The sequence below is a fragment of the Patiria miniata genome, unplaced genomic scaffold (assembly GCF_015706575.1).
Source record: "Patiria miniata isolate m_02_andy unplaced genomic scaffold, ASM1570657v1 HiC_scaffold_3, whole genome shotgun sequence".
Lineage (NCBI taxonomy): Eukaryota > Metazoa > Echinodermata > Asteroidea > Valvatida > Asterinidae > Patiria > Patiria miniata.
The window spans coordinates 12,774,780-12,796,007 of NW_024037069.1; the positions used below are offsets into that span (position 1 = coordinate 12,774,780).

General features: G+C 43.8%; 2 protein-coding genes across 2 annotated transcripts; one reads left to right on the forward strand and one right to left on the reverse strand.

Annotated features, from left to right (window-relative positions):
* Nucleotides 1–2,702: 2,702 nt before the first annotated feature.
* On the reverse strand, nucleotides 2,703–11,023 carry LOC119738715 (synaptophysin-like). The gene is made up of 6 exons (XM_038213652.1): nucleotides 10,872–11,023; nucleotides 8,989–9,060; nucleotides 8,151–8,269; nucleotides 6,909–7,089; nucleotides 4,558–4,755; nucleotides 2,703–2,946 (listed from the first exon to the last, which is right to left on the reverse strand). Exons 1-6 carry the CDS (start codon nucleotides 10,914–10,916, stop codon nucleotides 2,812–2,814), a joined length of 750 nt encoding a protein of 249 aa, XP_038069580.1. The 5' UTR covers nucleotides 10,917–11,023; the 3' UTR covers nucleotides 2,703–2,811.
* A 250-nt stretch (nucleotides 11,024–11,273) lies between these two features.
* On the forward strand, nucleotides 11,274–19,673 carry LOC119736479 (toll-like receptor 2 type-1). Its single transcript, XM_038210495.1, has 3 exons — nucleotides 11,274–11,280; nucleotides 13,198–14,973; nucleotides 19,348–19,673. Exons 1-3 carry the CDS (start codon nucleotides 11,274–11,276, stop codon nucleotides 19,671–19,673), a joined length of 2,109 nt encoding a protein of 702 aa, XP_038066423.1.
* The last annotated feature ends 1,555 nt before the right edge of the window (nucleotides 19,674–21,228 follow it).

Consider the following 21,228-nt stretch of genomic DNA (forward strand, 5'->3'; position numbering starts at 1 on the left):
GTTACATAACTATGCAAGAGCTTGCCCGAATCATGTGATTAGCAACAGTGTCTTTGGTCTGGAGAATTGAAAGTTAAAACGTGCCAAGCATTATGAGCAAGTCTGTGTACCAGATGTTATTCAAATTTAACTCGCAAAGGGTTATTTGTAAATGGCTTACTGGTTTAGAATGGCTATCCCCTGGAAGTCTTTTCATGCAGCTGTATATACAATGGGCCGGATTTAGCCCATTCATGGGCATTATTGGGTAATCCTATACAACAGCACTGCCAGACTCACAGGTGATAGCCTGTCAGCCAGACAAAGGCCACACTGGCCCTCTGGGAAAGAGTTCCATACTGGGCCGCCACTCATATTCCATAATATGACCTGAAAAGTACCAAAAGTTGTAAATCTGATGAAGAAATTTATTTAAGGAGTGCACAAATTCTTAAAATACTTTAATTTTTCTGTCATAGCTCATAGACTTAGTGCAGGAGGTCTGAGTGGTGGCCCAGTATGGAATTCTTTCCGCTCTCTGGGACCAGCACAAACAAAAAGGAGTTCAAATCAAGAATCGCCGTATCAAAAATGGTAACACCAACAGTGAAACCTAAACTCTACACATGCACATGTTTTCAGTCAAATTCAATGTAAAACTAGACCTGCAAAGCATATATAAGAAAGCAATGAAATATACATTGAAGTGGCGCTCACCAAAAAGAAGCACACTGCAAAACCATAAACACACTGTCTACATTTCCATTATCATAAGTGTACATCTACCAAATTGACACAAATGCAATGTTTAAAAACACATCTGAATCTACAAGATACTTAACACCTTTCCAGACAAGTATTACAAATGTTGGCCAAGGTAATAATCTTTTTGGACATCGTATATACGGCAGTAGGCTTTATTCATGAGTCGGCCATATTAAATTGAAAGCGAGGTAAACTGTTCATTTTTGAATAAAAATGCAAGCCATGAAATAAAGTTAATGATAAATTGATACAAGTCTGCTCTGATGAATAATTTATAAATTGTGAGTAAACATACCCTAATGTTTTAAGCCAATTTGGGGGGAAAAAAATTAAAGTGAGGCTTGGAACGCATAAATAGTCTGGCACCACCCCATTCAACAGTTTACAGTATTGATTTGAGAGTTTTTCAGGGTGGAGCACCCACAAAATACAAACATACCAACTTGTTAACACTACACACAAACGCGTAATATGTCAGCTTTGGTCAGTAATATAGAATCTTAAATCTGGCTACACTTATCTTTAATAAAAATCTAACCAAAACAAATATGATTTCTTTGGGAAAAACATGCATATTTTCCTTGAATTCACCTCCTATCTATGAAGCATCTTACAAAATAATGTAAAATTAATGTCATATTAGGTATCTAAAATACAACAAAAATACAAAACCTTGTTTGTTTCATATTGCTCAGTACTCGAGTATTAGAAAGCTTTAATATTCAATATACGTATATACCAAATCATAACATACAGCAAAATGTTCAATATATAATAATACACAAACATGTATATCAATACATCGTAATATATCATAATATATACCAAAATACCAGAAGAAATATTACTGCGGAATCTAGCATGACTTCAACTACAAGCTTTTAGCATTGAATTTGATACGCAACATCTAGGCAGGGAAGACCTCCCCAACCCATTGCCTTGTAAAATTACAACGCTCAAGCTCAACACAACCAGGAATTTTATGTTCCACACAACTGATATAATCACAAGGAGCATTGCGATTGCTACCAACATGTTTACATGCTTTGCATACTTGCAAGCAATTAAGTTTCAAAGTTGCATTCTCCATGCTATTTTCTGAGTGTCGTCCCGAGAAATGGATTCCTTTTCTGAATTGCCATTTTTCTAGCAATACAAAAGTTATTCACTTCTGAATGAGACATGGACTGAAAAATTTGGCCCATGTTTAGTTATTGAATTGTTACTTCACAAATGGAATCGAACTTTGAATAATTGGTGCCAGACAATAGTTCTGCCCTTGCGGGGTAGACTGGTTCCTGCCTCACATTCAGTATTGATAATGTATGGTCTGGGAGCCAGTCTATCCGCAAAGCAGATCTGTTTGTGTCCAAAACAAAACCTTTCATTCAGAGGATTGCAGACGTCCAAAACGGGAAGGGGGGGGGGGGGAGAAGTTTTAGGGTTGGAATAATACAAGTTGAAAATTTATTAAGATAAAACAATATACTTTGTTGGACACGAGAAACACAGCTTTAATGTACACCCTCTTTGCAAAATATTGTACACATCAGGTATGCAAAGGAAGCGGGAGGCCATGTTGTGTAATTCAGTCCACCTCAAGTCCTCATCACAAACCCATCACCAGTCATCCAGTCTCAAGTCAAGTTTCAAGTCACATGAACTGTGACAAGGGCATTCCTTTGTTGATGTTCACTTATTGTTAATTTTGACCAGACTTGTGACTTGACTTATTTACTTGTGAAATGACTTGATTTGTGATGGACTTGACTAAAAAAAACAACAACAGCGTTTTGTTGGACTTGTGTGGACTTGTGAGGAATTGTGCCGGACTTGTGATGGACTTGTGATGGACTTGTGAGGACTTGTGAGGACTTGTGAGGACTTGTGAGGACTTGTGAGGACTTGTGAGGACTTGTGATGGACTTGTGATGGACTTGTGATGGACTTGTGATGGACCTGTGAAGATTTGTGAAGGACTTGTAATGGAGTTTTGATGGACTTGTGATGGACACGTGATGGACTTGACTACAAAACTGCAACTGCAAGGGGGCAGTCCTCAGAGATCTAGACATCGTTGGCAGGAACCTTCTCGGGACTTTCCTGCTGTTGTTGCTCCTGCCTGTTCTTGAACCAGACCGTCTCCTTTAAGACAAACCAGCAGTTGCCCAACCAGACCAAGAAGTTCAAGAAGCCAAAGATCTGTCAGGGGATAAACATTTGGAGGAACCATCCCTCAATAAATAAGGATTTAACGCCTTCTTGAATTGCATTTGTCAAAAGTTCAACGTGTAAATCAACATAAATACAGTTTTCAAAATAAGATATTGCCTATGATAAACACACAGGGTGTAATTATGGTCAGACATACTGTTTTACCGGCCGATTTACATAGCTCTGCAGTAAGCAAAAAACTAGCCTTTCACCAAGGCCATTGTGGCTTAACTTGCCCGCATTATACAAAGCGGCAAAGGCGCAAAGTGACTGGAGCGGGAGACCACACAAGCGAAGCCACGAGGGCCTTTTCCAACTTGTCAAGAAATTCTTATGTTTTTTTTATAATCTTGATTTTCGCTACCCCAATAGGGTAGCAAATTCCAGCCAATCATCAGCCTTTAAGTGCGCACGTGGCTACTACCCAGACGCGTCAACGCGCCCAGATGCTTGCACAAAATTTAAAAACAAAAAATGCAAGTCTACTTTTCCACGAGACTGTGACCGCGTAATTGTTCTTATATTAACTTATCTTAATTGTACTTATAAAAGTATTTCAAGAAATTATGCGAGTGTATTAACTATTTTTTATCTGAACTTACAGCTATTTGCTCTTATGTTTTCCTTACTCACCCTTCTTTTAAAAATGGAAGCGACTAGGCACAACCCGTGTTATGATTGGTTAACCTTCAGCACTCTTCTTATTTGCATAAAAACTACGAATAATTCAACAAAATCAAGTTGGAAAAGGCCTCGTGGCTTTGCCACTCGTGCGTGCTGATTTAATCTTTGCTCCAGTCGCTTCGGGTCTTCGTAGCTCCGCCGCTCTAAGCCACGATGGCCTTGGCGAAAGGCTAGCAAAAAAAACCTGCTACCACCTGACCACAGAAAATGTTACATGAATAGTTTGTATATTTCACAATTTAGTAAGGAATTTGGCTTGTCCACTTGTGAACATGTGGTAAGACATATGCACTATTTAGCAGGAGGTTGTGGGTTCGAGTCCCATCCAGGTAATTTTTTTCTCACAATCACTCAAGACAACAATGAGTAAACAGTGTTAATAAACTATGTTAGTGAAGGGCAAAACCCAACATTGATTTTTTGTCACCCCAACGCAAATTCTATGTTATAAACGTGTACATCCTCTTACAAAAAAATTCTGTGCTTACAGAGTTAAAAGAATATCTGTGTAGAGCCGAAAGCACAGAATAGCAGAACTATAAAATTCAGCCCAAATTATTCACGATAACTGTCCAAAATAACCAGCTATCAGATGTGTTCAGTTAAAATTTGTACTATAAGTGCATTCAATTTAGGTAGAAGAACTTGTCACTCTTTTATGTGATGGCTCAATTTTATCCAAGGAATTTTTGTGTCAAATTTCAGGCTCTTGCAATGCAGCTATCACATTAGCTGCTTTTTGATGATGATGCAGGAACAAAACAGGTTTAACAGGTTATCAATCTTGCTTTGATCAGGTTTTTCATTATTCATGCTAAAACTGATTAAATGTGAACCATGCTAGTGTGGTTTATTTGAAGATGTTAGAAGTCGAACAGAGAACCACAGAGGAAATAACACATGTTGGTTACTTACAATGGAGGCGTTTAAGGAAGCATAGTTGGCGGGAGTCACTCCAACGCATTTGTTCATAGGATTGTTGCAGATACTTTTGTAGAACTTTTCAATGAAGTTCTCGTAGGTCGTCCAGTACTTGACGGTATCGACGCCAGAGGCCCAGGCACAAGATGCCAGGAAGAAAAACAACGCAAAGGCTGCAGTCAGGACCAAGTCCTACGTTGGTAGAAGAAAAAAACACCCAACATAATCAAACTGTGTTAAAATTAAAAAAATGAAACACAAGGTGCTTCCACTGAGAAAGGAAACCAAGTTCACTTGTGCCTTTCCCAAATCTTTACTTTGCAAAAACATGCCTTTGTGAACTTCTGTTGTTCCCTAGGTAGAATATCAGAGTTAGGTACATGTATACAGGGTGGCCAAATAAAAACGGAACAGCATACTTCCACTACCTTTAGACTCAAACCACCTGTACCAACGGATAGAGAATCTTTTAGAAGAATATGACACCAAGATCTCCCGATTTTGTTCAGTAGTTTCTGCTGCAGAGCCTATTTTGTGAAGCACAGATCCTTTATGTGGGTATTAATACATAACAGTTAACCCCTCTACCCAATTAAGTCAAATTCGTGGGCGCAGTTTAGTAATTCATCGGGACAAAGTGACTCCTGACTTTGTTTCACAAAATAGGCTCTAGAACAAAAACTACTGGACCGAATCGTGCGATCTTTGAATCACTTTCCTTTTAACAGAATTCCCCAATGGTATAGTTTGTTTGAGTCTCAGGGCAGTGACGTACCCAAGGGGAGGGGGGGGGGGGGGCTGGGCTCGGAGGGCCCCGAAGAGGTTGTCAATTTTTTTTTTGGGGGGGGGGCTCAAATTTTTTTTAGTCCCATGATTTGACCATGATAATTTGTATGTGGCCTATTTTCGAGTAGTATAATAGGGATGTAAATGGTGCAACCAATGTCAAAATAGTCCCCCCCCCCAAAAAAAAATAATTCCGCAGCCAAAAATGTTGGCAACATTTTGTAAAAACATTCGAACTTCTGAAATCATTTGAAAAAACAATTGTGAGCCTCAGGGTAGTGGAAGTACCCCCCGGTCTGTTTTTTTTTAGGGCCACCCTGTATATTTGCAGATCATCCAATACCAAAGCAAGAGGGTAGCCAGTGACAGTGCATTGCTGGAATGCCATAGGACCAAAGACATGGAGCTGTTTGGCACACAACTGTGCTTAGCACAGACAATGTTTGCTTAGCACAGGGATGCCAGTGGGTTTTTGCTCCAAGGCCGGAAAAACTTGCCACGATCGCAATCCACCATTCATACGTCGCAATACTCGATTGTGTAGTAACGTCCTCTCTTTAGTTCTGCTCAAATAAGAGTAAATTTTTTCAACCTTCTTTTTCAACCTCCTCTTCAACCAACCTCAGACTTCTCTTAATTTTAATGACATAGTTTCTTGTACTTTTGAACAGCAATTTTCTAACGTGGTTAACGGCTGGTGCCATACGAATCGATTGCATTCAGGGTGCATCGCGGTGCTCTCCATCTTTATTTTCGTGTTGCGTTTTGTCATCTTCCTCATCATTTAACCGCAAACTTTCCCTCAGAAATTCAAAGCCCTGTCCTCTATCTACGGCATCCCTTTTGGATTAAGTCCAATAACCTACAAATGGATTTTTGTTCTCTTAGAGAAACAGGGCCTGTAACAACACAATCTCCGCAATACCAGTACCACACACATGTTATGAATGTCGACAATGGACCTACAATACATATTCGTGCGTTACTCTAGTAGTGTACATGGCGACAATTGTGAAGCAGTGCACGCAGGCGCATTGATCCAAGATTCGCAAGTGAGTACACTTGGCTTTTAAACTGTCGTTCACCACACAATGTGAGTGCATTGAGTCTATGCTGAAAACTTATGCTTGATCGAGCGCACTCGTACCTGGTTCAAGTCCAGCACATTGACAACACGTAGCGTGTAACCAATTTTCTAATTGGCTCATGACAACTATCAAACAACGCAAAACAAGTTTTTCTATTGGCTAGATGACGACATTTTTTTTCCCCTCCGTGCACACAACACAAACATTTATTTTATGGCCTGCGAAGGGATTGAATGCCAGAATTTTCTTTCCCAAAACATGAAAAGTCCGGATTCCGGCAATGGCCAGAAAACTGGCATACTGGCTTAGCAAAAAAAAAGGTCACCAGCCAAACATTCATGAAATGCATTTCCCTTGTGACTGGCCCCCACCTGAATCATGCTTAGCGCGTAAACTTGTTAAGCCATATTGTCTGTTTACCAGCAACATGACATTGGGACCAGATTGGCAAGAAGTCAAACTTATACTTACCGCGGCGGGGACGAGGTCCAACTTGATGAACTTAACCTCCAAGAAGACGTACCAGATCAGGGTCACGATGCAGTACAGCATGGCCAGGACACCAATGGCTACGAAGAACGATGCTTTCCCACCCGGGTAGGCATCGACCGTTGAATTGACCGGCGCGCACGCGTCTCCAAACTTGAGCAAACTGTCAACAAACAAGTGGAACAAAATGGTAAAGGAAACTGCATTTCAAGTCGTGTATTCTCTCGTCATTGGAAACAACCTTAATTGTTTTAATACAGAATTTCTTTCAATTCTCAAATATGTTTACACATTTGTTCCTTCTCTTCAACCAGTTCCCGCCGGGATTATTGTGACATTGATCAGACAAAGGCACAGGATTGTTTTTCATGCACCTCAACGCCAGACGGGTTCAGGCCGTCATCTGTGGAGAGCACACCCTGATATTTCCGGCCTTGCTCCCTGCGAGCGGGTCGCAGACTGATTTGTTTTTTTCGGCCTGGCTCATTGCTTGTTTATCCGTCATTCTTTCTGAATACTGCAAAACCTTTGTGTGTATACATTCATCGACGCAAACTGGATGGCTTAGTAAGACTTACAACCATGGGCGTTGCCAGGATTTTTTTCTAGAGGGGGGCAAAGCACATTTTCCCCAAATATCCCTGTACTTTTCCGGCATTTTCTTGATTTACAATTTTTTCGAGGATGGGTAGGGACATTTGCCCACCCCCAACCCTGAAATAAACACTGTGCGCTTGTTTTTATGGCTGTTTTGGCAATTGCCGAAACTCTTTGTTTGTTTTGCTTTGTTTTCGGGGGGGGGGGGGGGGGGGGGGGGGGGGGGAGGGGAAGCACCCCTTTACTCCTCTCCCCCCCCCCCCCTCCTAACGCCCTTGCTCACAACTTTTCTGTTGAATTATATCCCAGTGGGACGGATATACATATAACTGAAGAATATATGTATGTTTTTAAAAAGGAAATAATATTAGCTTGGCTGGTTTTAAACAAGTATGCCTAAACCAGCTCCGGGTCGTCGATGCTGACATTGATCCTCACCTTGTACCGTTGCCCTTCATGAGAGGAACAAAATATGTCTGACTGATGTCACCATAAGGTAAGACAAAATATATATTGACAAATGTTTCTGATGATTTTCTAATTGTTTTTTAGCAACAATATTTTTTTTTTACAAAAAATAGCCTTTTTGTCTTCTAGAATAATCTTCAGTCCTATTGGACAACTTACTTGAATGGGTAACTAAAGTTGTATTTCAAATCAAAGACGTAATTGCCCGAGCAGGTGATTTTGTATATAACGCTGCTCTGGTAACCTGCTGTGGTAGCAAATGTAAGCACAGCTAACACCTGTAAACAAACAAAGAAAAAAAAATGTTGTCAGTTTGCAAGCAAGGATTAATAGATTGGTCTATTCTGGGACGAGGTAAAGTGACTTATGTTCCCGTGCATTGAAAAAACATTATGTGTGAATATTCGGATACTTCCATGATTACTGCGCAGCAACTGGAGGAAACCCACAATTTCAGACGCTTGGAATCTATTACCGTGGTGTAACAAAACAATTGTTGCCTGCTATGATTGGGATCCATGGGTTTTGTACGCCCTCAAAGGCAAATAAATGGCACCTGAGGCGAACATTTTCCCCCTCGGGTGTACTAAACACCACGGACCCATCACAACAGGCAACAATTGGTTTAATAACTTGCCTGTGTTCCAAAAAACTGTATTTGTGGAACTTTTGACAACTTTTGCATTAGGAGGTGATTCTGTTTTAACCGTCAAACTTAATTCAAAATCTTAGGAACAATTCGGTTTGGCATAACTGACTACAGTCTAAATATAAGCTTAACCACACCCCAACCATACAAAATCCATTTGCCCGTTTCGTTGGAATCTGTTGGAGTGAGTACTGCACTAGTAAACTGATTATACTTCACATGGGGTCAGGCGTACCACTGGAATCAGAGTCCAACAGTATGGGCATTGAGTTATCCATATGGTGTTGGATTTTGCAAGAGTGAGGAAGGTTCTTGGTAAATCACTGAAGGGGTTTGTCATCCACTCACAAATTCAATAATCCTGAGGAATCCTTTGGGTTCCAACAGCACTCTAAACCGGAATGGATCCTCCGTCTTGTTCTGAAAGAGAGTAGGCCAACAAGTTGGAATTACAAACACGATTGTTTTGAAAACAAAACATAATTAATGCAGTGATCGTGCGAGAATACACAAAACTGTATGACATGAGTTTAGGTTTGCTACATTTTTGTAATATGTTCCAGATTTCTGTGATCTATAATTTCCTGTGACAAAGCATGAAGCAACATGTTGGATAGGCAGTGTATATTTGACTGTGCACCGGTTCCCTCCCGATTGTTTTCACTCTTGTTGGAATTAGCAGCACTGCTCTGAACATGCGCAGTGGACATTTTTTGAGATTTAGTATTTTTTTGCCCTGACAAATCTTGATCTGTCTTTTCTGTGAATGTATTTTCCGTTTTCATGTATTTATTTGAAGGTCTTACCGCTTGTACTTGAAGTGATACATGCCTTTTTATGAATATTCTGCTGCCGTTGCATTTCGCATGCGTATGGTTTTACTTGGCAGTCCGAAGAGCTTGCAGACCAGTGATTAGCAACCCCACTAATGCTTTGCAAACCGACCCAAAACCGAAATCAACCCGACCTGAAACCGACTACGGGTCAGTCAGTTTTCTATCACTTCAGTCGGATCTATGGAAGTGTAGATAGGACATGGTAAAAATAAATCTAATTCGTACGTACGAATTACCAAACCGTACGTACAAATGACTAATTCATGCGTACGAATTACTAAACCGTACGTACGAATTACTAAGCCGTACGTACGAACTACTAAACCGTATGTACGAATTAATAAACCGTACGCACGAATTAAAAACTGTACGTACGAAATAATTAGTAATTCGTACGTACGATTTATTAATTCGTACGTACGATTTAGTACTTCGTACGTACGATTTAGTAATTCGTACGTACGATTTAGTAATTCGTACGTACGGTTTAGTAATTCGTACATACGATTTAGTAATTCGTACGTACGGTTTAATAATTCCAGTGGCGTAGCCAGGAGTTTTTCAGTTGGGGGGGGGGGGGGGGGGGGGGGGGGGGGGGGGGGGGGGGGGGGGGGGGGGGGGAGGGGGGGGGGGGGGGGGGGGGGGGGGGGGGGGGGCTGCCGGGGGGGGGGGGGTGGGGGGGGGGGGGGGGGGGGGGGGGGGGGGGGGGTGGGGGGGGGGGGGTGGAACATTTCAGGTGGGTCGGGGCGTCATGTAAATCAATAATTTTTTTAGAAACTCAAAATCTCAGGGGGGGGGGGGCGACTTGGGGGGGGCGACAAGGTTTCATGGGGGACCTGTCGCAGTGGCGTAGCCGGGGGGGGGGGGGGGGCCATGAAACCTTGTCGCCCCCCAGTCGCCCCCCACTGAGATTTTGAGTTTCTAAAAAAAAATATCATTGATCTACATGACACCCCCATTAATGTTCCAGCGCCCTAGCGCCCCCCCCCCCCCCCCCCCCCCACTGAAAAATTCCTGGCTACGCCACTGCCCCCATGCCCCCCTCCCGTGGCTATGCTACTGAGTAATTCGTACGTGCGATCGTACGTACGGTTTTAGTAATTCGTACGTACGATTTAGTAATTCGTACGTACGAATTAGTATTTCGTACGTACGGTTAGTAATTCGTACGTACGAATTAGTTTTATTTTAACCATGTCCTATCTACACTTCCATACGGATCGATTCGGTTTCGGTTTTGAGATTGAAAGCAGGGGCCGTAACAATAGCCACTTCAAATAAAATCAGTTGCCAAGAAGAACTCGACCGTAGACCAACAGCAACATGCATTATCAAAAGTGTTTAAATTATAGGGCTTGTCACCCAGCTTGCAGACGGCTACACGTATTACCTTACCTGACTTTGGCCTGTGGGGTCGGGGTTAGGCTGAACGGGATCCATGGCAATCAAGCAAGGATATCTTTTACCTTCAAATGTCGTCTGCACGGACTGCCCAGTGCCTTTTTGACGCGGTGAAAATTAGACTGGCCCCTCTACAATATGTTTTATGTTTTTATAAAGTGAATAGCAGTATCGTCAAATGGGGCACAGGATGCCAGACAAGGGATGGGTCGCTTAATCTACGGAGGGTCAAAAGTGCCTTTTCTATTAATTATAAAACTTCGTTAGTGCTCCCTCAAAACTTGCTCAAATTGTCGCAGAAACTATTATCAATCGGGAAGGACGGGATTTCATCAAATATCTCATAATTCCCCGCCGGGAAGAACGTGGGGGGGGGGGGGGGCGTGGGGGACTATTATGGACGGTGAACTGTCATGCAGGGGCAGAACCGGGGGGGGGGGGGGGGTGAGTGGGCGGGGGGGGGGGGGGGCAGGGAGGCATTGCCTCGGCCCTCCCATTAACCCAAGTGCTCCCCTTGCGGAGCACCTCAAGCATTATGTGGCCCCTTGCGAAGAAAACAAAACTGGCCCCAAAATTTCGGATAATTTGTTTTCAGTAACTCAAGGTCTGATATGAACGAGGAAGTGAAAACCAACGCTTACAGTTCAATTCGCCTAATGATGGGCACATAATGCGTAGTTTGCATAATGACCGGTTTGAAGAGCGCCCCCTATTTTGGAATATGGTACCAGCCCGCAGCCACCCCAACCCCCTCCCCTTTTTCATTTTACTGCGGCAAAGTGTCCGGTGAAAGAAACAAAAAACGCGTCGACAGTTCAGCGCGGATGTGCACCCTCCCTCCCCCCCCCCCCCCCAAAAAAATGCTGAATATACCCCTATGCACCGACGGAAGATGCCTTTTACTAAACAAGTGTCTCATTTTTGGTGATGCCCCCTCCCCTCCCCCCAGTTTGAAAACCATTTCGCCGCCACGCGCTGCTGTCATGGTTCCTTTTTTAATTCATTGGCTCATGAGACGGACATTCCGCGAAAAGGTGTTTAATTTCAACTCCACTTATTCCGCCTCTTAGAAAAAAAAAGCAGCGGCGCACCTAGGGTGGGCGGGGGGGGGGGGGCGCCCGGGGGGCTTTTTTTTTGGGGGGGCAATTTTTCAGTCCTGGCGATTTGACTGTGGTGATATGTGGCCTAATTTCGAGTCGAGGCGCCACCAAAATAGTCCGTCTCCCCTCCCATCCCCCCCTCAAAAAAAAAAAAAATCTGCTGCGAACAATTTGAGGTAATATTTTTGGTGAAAAAATTCAAACTTCTTAAAAATAATCCTGGGGGCGCCACTGTTTAAAAGCGAATTATTGAACTCTAAATGCACACAGAACATGTGAGGTGTGTGATAATTGTGTCTGATAAGATATGCCACGATATTTATCTCAAAACATAAATACAATTACAGCAAATTTATGAGCTTAGAACAAATCCTTGGTTTTTTAAAAATGTGGTTGGGAAAACCTAGTTGCAAAATGATGATGACTTAAATGTTTTTCCGCACCTGTCTGAATGGACTTTTACCTAACTTTCAATTTCCTGCGTGGTATACTGGCATAACATTGTCAGAATGACTAGCCAACCGGAAAATCCGGTGTAATGTATTTATATAACCGGGATGGTTAACACAAGTCACTATAACCAACCACACTTCCGGTTAGTTAACAACTAAATACAAAATGAAAGTACATATGTATTACCATATGCAAGTGCACAGCTAGTAACCGTCATTTTACAACAGAAAACAAAACAAAACAGTGTAGGATTCATTATGAACATCACTTTATCGTGTGCTTTGATTTTGCCTGTTCTTAAACGATATAGATTTTTGAGGTGATGAGCACATGATTGTGTGGGTAGGTTGCTGCATGAGATAAACAAGTGACTGGACATATTTTATCCGCGGCAAGTTTCGCCATGGCTTCATTAGTATAGTAAGCAATTTGTAGACATTTCATCTGGTGACTTCACTTGGATTTCAAGGAGAAAACGGATTCCATTGATAGTAAGCTTTCAACGCTGGCATTCATCGTCTGCATACCTGTGGAGTATATTGCACCTTTAATTCAGTGCTGACTCCGTCGTAAATGCCACCGCTTTGCCAAGAGCCTGAGACAGGATAGACTCCAAGAAGTTTCAGTCGTAAAGATGGCATGCTTCCTCCTTACCCGTGTTCTCCCTCTGCGAGCTTTGGTTATAATCGCCACCTAGTGTCTTGTGATCCAGAGTACTCAAACCACTCACCTGTGTCATGTTTGTAAATGTGTGCACAACTTCTTAGGTCCACCTTACCTCTCTGCGTCTTGCGAGATAAGCAGCCCCGTCTTCTTCTCGTACTTCCCCAATGTGACAGAATTTCCTTCCGAGGACTACGAGCTGGAACTAGGGAGCAACGTGCCTGTCAACCAGCTGGTCTCCATACCAGAAGGCACATTCGCGTCTTTCTCAAATTCGACCCCCTGCTGCCTTGGACTGTACAGATTTTACAATCTGGCACCGATTTCAAATGACGTATTTCGAGGACTTCGACTACAGCGTGTAAACTTTGCTGGATTGGGTCTGGAAAGTTTTCCCGTTGAGGCGATACGTGAGCAAAGCACGTCACTGATCAAAATAGACATCTTTGATGTATTGACTAATAAGGGGGGTGCTATTTTGCCTCCTCGTTTTCACTCTTTTGAGGCACTCCAGACAATCACTATCACCAACACACCACTTAAGCACCTCCCGAACTGTTCCTTCTCCCACTTGACTGCTCTTGTTCACTTACAAATCTCCCATGCGCTTCTGGAAGACGAAGACTTCCCTCGATTGGTCCTCCACGACGTTCCCCGCCTGGAAAATTTACAACTCAGCCACAACGGTTTCACAGAGATACCCGCCGCACTGACTGATCTTCCGAGTCTGAAACACTTGGACCTCTCTCACAACGAAATTAAGACTTTGGATGCCAGGGTTCTGAGAGACCTTCAAGGGTTAACTGAGCTGAATCTGCAAGGTAATCGAATCGAGATGGTTGATTCAGCGGGGGTGGAGGCCCTGAGAAACATGCCATCCCTTGAGGTGTTTAGTCTTGGAAGTGATAGCCCCTTCTTATGCACGTGCCAGCTGCTACCCTTCGTTCGCTGGCTGCACCAATCGTCGATAGTCATCGGCAGCAGGAGCAACTTCGCTACCTATTCGTGTAAAAACCCACCACATCTCTTAGGAGCTGAACTGTTGTCACCAGATCTTGTCTCCTACCTGGAGTCAAACTGTAGTGGAGATACGACAACTATCCCTACTGAATTGCCGCTCGTCAATACAACCAAGAAAAACGGGGGAGGCGATATCGTGGATGCCTTTTCGCCATATCGTATCGTCGTACCCGTTGTCACCGTGTCGGTCGTGTTGAGCATAGTTGGTGTGATAAGCACCTGGATAATGTATAAGAAACTAAAGAGGAGATGGGTGGGTTTGTTTAGACGTTTTGATTCCAGAAATCTTTCCCGTCATGCCACTCACCAAGAGACCGAATACAGATACGACGCGTACGTCTGCCACCACGAAAGTGCGACTGAGTTTGTCGTCAATGAGATGATACCGGAGATGGAAGGGGAGCAAGATGGTTTCCGCCTGTGTCTGTCCTTCAGAGATTTCCTGGTCGGAGCGGACCAGCTCGACAACGTGGCTACCGCCATTGATGCGAGCCGGGTCGTCATCGTGCTCCTTGACGCTGACTTTATCACCTGTGGCCACTGCATGTTGGAGTTAAACATGACGTGTACACGGACGCTAGAGGAAGGCTCATTAGGCGGAGTTCCAGTCGCTAGTGCCGAGTCCCACCACCTCCTTCCTGGAGGCACGACTGGTCTTCTACTCGTGCTGCTCGACGCTCTACCTGTGGACGCCTTGCCGACCACACTGAGGGTCCTCCTAGACAAGATCACATGCTTGGAGTGGAACACGGAGGATGCAGCAAGATGCTGGCAACAACTTAAATCAGCCCTTCAGGATACCGCAGTTAACCCAAACCTGCAACAAGAACATAATTTTGACATAACACAGCCACTAACTAGTATAGACTTTCCTAGAAGCAATTTAAGTATGCAAATATAACATGATTTGAGGGAATGTAGTGCAAAACTATGTTTCCGAGGTAATGCGGATTTGAAGCGATCCGGAGGGAGGAAGTAAAAATAAGCCAACATCATAACATCCACAGGAACACAAAAGTCACCTAACTAAAATGGGAGGAATGCCTCCTTTTTCCGAAAATTTCCGAAGTTTGCCGAATTCATTTCGTCGACAATCTTGGATAGCGACCGGGTATTTCCGAGTATAAATAGGCTTTATTTACCTGCAATGCTAGGCCTTCATGTGCATGTGTATTTAATCTTTAATGACAAATCATTTTTAAAAATCGAAAATAGGGGTGGGTGGTTGAGTAAAAAACAATTTGGGAAAAAATCCAAATTTAAAAACATTGAGCATTTTGAACATTTAAAATCTTCCATAGTTTTCCGGACAACACTGAGGGCGTTGTTGCCGTTATGTCATTTCAAGTGCAGACACTGTTCAGTTCAAGGGTTTTCTGTTCAAATTGGGAACCCAAATTTGCTCATTGAAAGCTTTTGTGAGAAAGGTTTGCTCATTAGCTTCCTGCCATGTACTTACACAACGACGAATCGTCAAAGAAAAGACAAAATAGCTGTAACATTGAGGTTTCTGCCCAGAATGACATCACAGTTATTCTCATGAATGTGAAAATTCTCATGAACATAAACAAAAGGGCACACATAAGGTTAGATGGGACACAAAGGTGCATTATCTAGACTGCATTAAAATAATTACCTTACATGTCCTTATAATGGCCAACACAATCGGAGAATAAAAAGACAGTCTTGAGGGTGGTGAAAAGTTGTAAGGTTCAAAACCGAATGGTCTTTTCCATGCTTTTTTCCCTGGAAGAACGCAAGCGGGATAGCTTGCGTTTTATACTAATATTCATTACTTTGCTAGTACTATCGTCAGCTTATACACGATTGATTGCACTTCTGTGAACAATATTTAAACTCGACACGTCATCAACGAATTCTTGGTCTTTTGAAGTAAACTCCCCGACTATGTTGTTTTTCATTTAGAGGGAAACATCACCCCCACTCCCCAAAAAGGACATGTATACCTCGTGTCGCATCATGTGTGATATAAATTCACGGCTGAACGGGGGAGGGGGGGGGAATGTCAAATTGCCTTAGAGTGCAGGAGCAAGAATCGAATATTTCATTTTTTTCGGGGGCGGGGGTGCCCCGGACCACCTAGCACTCACCACCTCATATCGTTTCCCGAAAGCTATAGATCCGCCCCTGTGATACGTCAACGCAACTACTTTTTTTGCATTGTTGCATTAAAGGGTGCAGACCAGTAAATCGGTCCGAAATTGCCTGCGCCGGCCAAATCACGATTTGCATGCCCTCAAAATCTTCGGTATTTGAGCATGCTGTGGGCCATGAACTTGAGGGTTTGTAGAAACTATGGGTGGAAGCCGTACACAGGACTGGGAGCTTGCAGTTCTGTGTAATTTCGATGTAATTTGGACCCTAAATGCGCTCTATTTTGCAATGGAGTGTAGGCATCGTTTTTCAAAATGGCGATGGGCTTCAGGACCATTTTCAGGGGTGATCATCTTCAGATGGAAATTTCTCCTAAAAGTCATCAGTTGACCCCCGAAAATGAAAAGAAAATGAAAGATGATGAAATAAGCTTTGATTTGGTGTGTGTCTCGAACACCTTGGAGAGTTGTGAGTATTTTTCCCGAATTTTTGAAGTGGGAGCATTTACCATTGGGGTCTATGGAAGTTTATTTACTGGTCTGCTACCTATGAATGCCCATGATAGAATCAGTATGGTGGCTTTAAAGGGAAATCGCACATATATATTGACGCCAATATTGGCGTCAATATTTGCGACTTGGAGACCATGTCGTGAATATTGGCGTCAATATTGGCGTCAATATTTGCGACTTTGGTTCATGTCGTGAATATTGGCGTCAATATTGGCGTCAATATTTGCGCCTCGGAGACCATGTCGTGAATATTGGCGTCAATATTGGCGTCAATATTTGCGCCTCGGAGACCATGTCGTGAATATTGGCGTCAATATTGGCGTCAATATTTGCGACTTTGGTTCATGTCGTGAATATTGGCGTCAATATTGGCGTCAAAATTTGCGACTTGGGTCCATGTCGTGAATATTGGCGTCAATATTGGCGTCAATATTTGCGACTTGGGTCCATGTCGTGAATATTGGCGTCAATATTGGCGTCAATATTTGCGACTTGGCTCCATGTCGTGAATATTGGCGTCAATATTGGCGTCAATATTTGCGACATGGAGACCATGTCGTGAATATTGGCGTCAATATTGGCGTCAATATATATGTGCGATGTCCCTTTAAAGCCACCATAAATCTGTGTTCTTCATTATTGTACCAATCATTTCCTGGTTTCGTTCATCTGAACGATAACAATACAAGCAGAGTCCTTCACAATGATGTTTCGTACAACAAGTGTATCCTTGTATATGGGAGTAGTGGTCGCGTGATTGAGTTGTTCACGCTTTCGAAATAATATAAAAAGCGAGTTTTAATTTCACAATGTTGAACGATGCAAGTGAAAGTGCAACAAGGATGTATCGCCAAGGACGTAAAGTTGGTTCACAGATTTCGTTCTCGCGTTGAACAAAGCGTTACAAAGTCACTAGTGTTCCGTGGCTAAATTGGTGCCTGGCGGTTGGTTTTATTTGTGTCGTCTTTTCTGTTTATGGCTGGTAAGTGTTCTTTGTTTTCGGGTATTGGTTTCTTGTAGGCAGTTAGTTTTACCAACTATAAACACTCGATTGTAACCGACTCATATTGGGTGCGCAAGTGTGTGTGGGTGTGTGTGTGTGTGGGGGGGGGGGATTTCCCGTCGTCAAGGGGGGAGGGGGCCCTTGGCGAGCAATTGGTCCCCAACGGCAAAAGCCGTATAAGCGTATTTTTGTATTTTTACGGCAGTGGGCGCCTGGGAATATTTTATTTACACAATAGTACAGGGTACCCATTTTTCAGGCGACTTGAATCAAGGTAATAGGATTGTAGAGCGGCGTATACAATCTACAAAAATCAACAAAATGCCCCATAGGAAAGCGCACAGGTACCCCAGATAGTTGTGTAATACAAAATATCGGGGCAGCACTCCGATTTCACGGTACACGATATTCACGTTAAAAGGGAATGAACAACATTTGCTGTTGCTTCAATTTTCAGAATTAAATGGATTTGGAGGATGAGTATGTTGTAGAAAATATTGTTATACTGACTTGTTTTGGGTTTGTAGATGCTGGAGAAACCAACAAAACCAATCGTGTTCTTGTATAGTCCGGTTCCCTGACCCCACGTAAAATGAAACGGAGCAATTTAAAGACTTTGAGGATTGTAAGGTCAGAGAATCAGTCTAGCAGGCTTGTACCCCTACACAGGTGTGTAATCAATTGCAAAGAAAGTGCGGAATAACTAAATATGAAAAAATACAAGCAGGATTTGAAAATGCCAGATTTCTCCAACGCTGGTCGGCCGACCAGCGTTAGAAAAAATACAATTTCACTTGAAAATGAATGTCAGCACACCAGGGCCCATGATTTTACAGGATGCTTGAGATTGCTATTCCCAAACAATCCAGTAAGGTATTTCGTGATAATTAGATCATTTCCTTTTTTTGATGTTAAGACACTAGTTTGCGGTAGCACCATGTGAATAAATCTCTTTTATGAGTGTGTGTGGTTCTGAAATGAACCGGAGGGACTCAATGTTTTGAACAGTATGCTCTGCCCGTCGCGTTGTCAGGAGAATGAGGGATTCTAACGATGATGCGATGTAATAAGGATGGGTGCGGTGAGGCGTGAGAAGGATGCAAAATGGTGAAGCTCGAAAACGGTGAAGCTGAGAAGGATGAAAGTTGACTGAGGGATGCTGGATGATCACTGGAGCGTGTCAGTCCACAGTAAGGTGGCAAAGGGGAAGGGGCTAAGGGTATAGGTGACCATAGGCGAGAACTGAACCTAAGTTGTCCTAGGGTGTAGGAGACCCATCGGACTTGGACCTGAGGATGGGGTGCCAGATGTCGCTCATGCTGATGTAGAAACCGATGTCTTGGGGAACAGTTTTATGCTTGATGATCTCGATGGCTTCTCTGATGCGCCGGGGGTACCAGTAGTCGATGCTAGTGAGTAGTTCTGCTTGGCTCAAGTTGATCTGGTGGTCCTCGGTGTGGGAGTGTTTGACGATGGAAGATTTCTCGATGTCTCCCTTCCTGCCATGGGCTTTTTGTTCATGAGTCTGGTGGGGAGGTCCCTGCCAGTCTCGCCGATATAGACCCCTACACTTTGCCACATTGACATGGAATCTTTCATCCAAGACCTCAACCTCCAGCCGGACGACGTCATGGTCAGCTTTGATGTCGTCTCCCTCTTCACCAGCATTCCCACCTCAGACGCCTGCACCATCGCCAAGGACAGACTTCAAGCTGACACTACTCTCCAAGACCGCACCGACCTCACCCTGACCAGCTTCGAGAACTGCTCCTCACATGTGCCAACTCATCCAGCTTCAGATGGCGGGACAAATTCTTCGAACAGTTGGCTGGAACCTCCATGGGATCTCCTATATCCCCGGTTCCGGCGGACTTGTTCATGGAAGAATTTGAACAGACCAACGCAAGGTTTGGCTCCGGTACGTGGATGACACCTTTGTCGTCTGGCAACACGGGCAAGACAACCTCCAGCTCTTCTTGGAACACCTCAACAAGTTTCACGGCAGCATCCAGTTCAACATGGAACAAGAAAGAGATGGCAACATCTCATTTCTTGACGTTGAGGTGTCCAGAAAGCCAGATGGAAGTCTTGCTCGCAGTGTCTACTGCAAGCCCACCCACACGGACAGTTACCTGCTCAGCAACTCTTTCCACCACCCTTCAAGTCCTCCGTTAACCGAGCCCTCGTCCGCAGAGCGTACAACATCTGCGACGATAAACACCTACCTCAAGAACTCCATCACATCACCACAGCACTGCAGTGCAACGGATACCAGCCCAGCCAAGTCAAGACACAAGACCCAAGAACCATTTCCGGCCATAGGGTCTCCTATACCCAAAGCCAACTATTTACGGCCCCTATATAGTTCCATCACCCTGCACTACTTAGGCACCACTTCTCATCACATCCAACGCATCTGATCCTCAAAAAGCATGGCATTGGAGTCTTCCACACAGCCCCTCTGAAGATGCAGGACCTGCTGACTTCACACAAAGATCGGTGTGATCCAGAATGCAGACAGGGGTGTACAAGATTCCAAGTCAATGTGGCAAAGTGTATACCGGCGAGACTGGCAGGGACCTCCCCACCAGACTCAATGAACACAAAGCCATGGCAGGAAGGAAGACTTCGAGAAATCTTTCATCGTCAAACACTCCCACACCGAGGACCACCAGATCAACTTGAGCCAAGCAGAACTACTCACTAGCATCGACCGCTGGTACCCCCGACGCATCAGAGAAGCCATCGAGATCATCAAGCATAACACTGTGTGAATGCTCAGCGGCATAGCCAGGGTTCACAGTGACACGATGTCGTCCGGCTGGAGGCTGAGGTCTTGGATGAAAGATTCCATGTCATTGTAGCAAAGTGTATATCGGCGAGACTGGCAGGGACCTCCCCACCAGACTCAATGAACAAATCTTCCTTCGTCAAACACTCCCACACCGAGGACAACCAGATCAAATGGAGCCAAGCAGAACTACTCACTAGCATCGACCGCTGGTACCCCTGACGCATCAGAGAAGCCATCGAGATCATCAAGCATAACACTGTGTGAATGCTCAGCGGCATAGCCAGGGTTCACAGTGACACCACACATGAGGGGAGGTGGGGGAGGGCGGATGTTACAGTGGGGGCCGCCCAATTTCTCTTAAACCCGATAACCACTTATAAGGCCAAGTAAAAAAAACATGCTTAGCGTCCTGCTTTTTGAAAAAAAGGAAGGAGGCGGCCCTTTTTCCCCCTTCCAAAATGGCCGCCCGACCGGGCTATTTTTCAAGATGGCCGCCAGCTCTTTTTTTTTTTAAATGGCCGCCACTTGGACTCAGGAATGACATACCAGCTTTATATGGGCTAGATGCAACAGACAAAAAGGCCAGAATGATGTCAATGTTTAAAATTCATACTAACAAATTTCCAGTGGGGGACGAATGGAGGCCATGATTGTTGTTATTCTTTATTACCACAGATTACCACTCCATAGC

Coding starts and splice junctions, on each gene's coding strand:
- LOC119738715 (XM_038213652.1), bottom strand. CDS start 10,916: ATGGATCCCGTTCAGCCTAACCCCGACCCCACAGGCCAAAGTCAG. Junction 4,756..6,908: donor TGGACCTCGTCCCCGCCGCG/GTAAGTATAAGT, acceptor CTACCAACGTAG/GACTTGGTCCTGACTGCAGC. Junction 2,947..4,557: donor CTTCCTTAAACGCCTCCATT/GTAAGTAACCAA, acceptor ATCCCCTGACAG/ATCTTTGGCTTCTTGAACTT.
- LOC119736479 (XM_038210495.1), top strand. Junction 14,974..19,347: donor CATAACACAGCCACTAACTA/GTATAGACTTTC, acceptor CTTTCATCCAAG/ACCTCAACCTCCAGCCGGAC.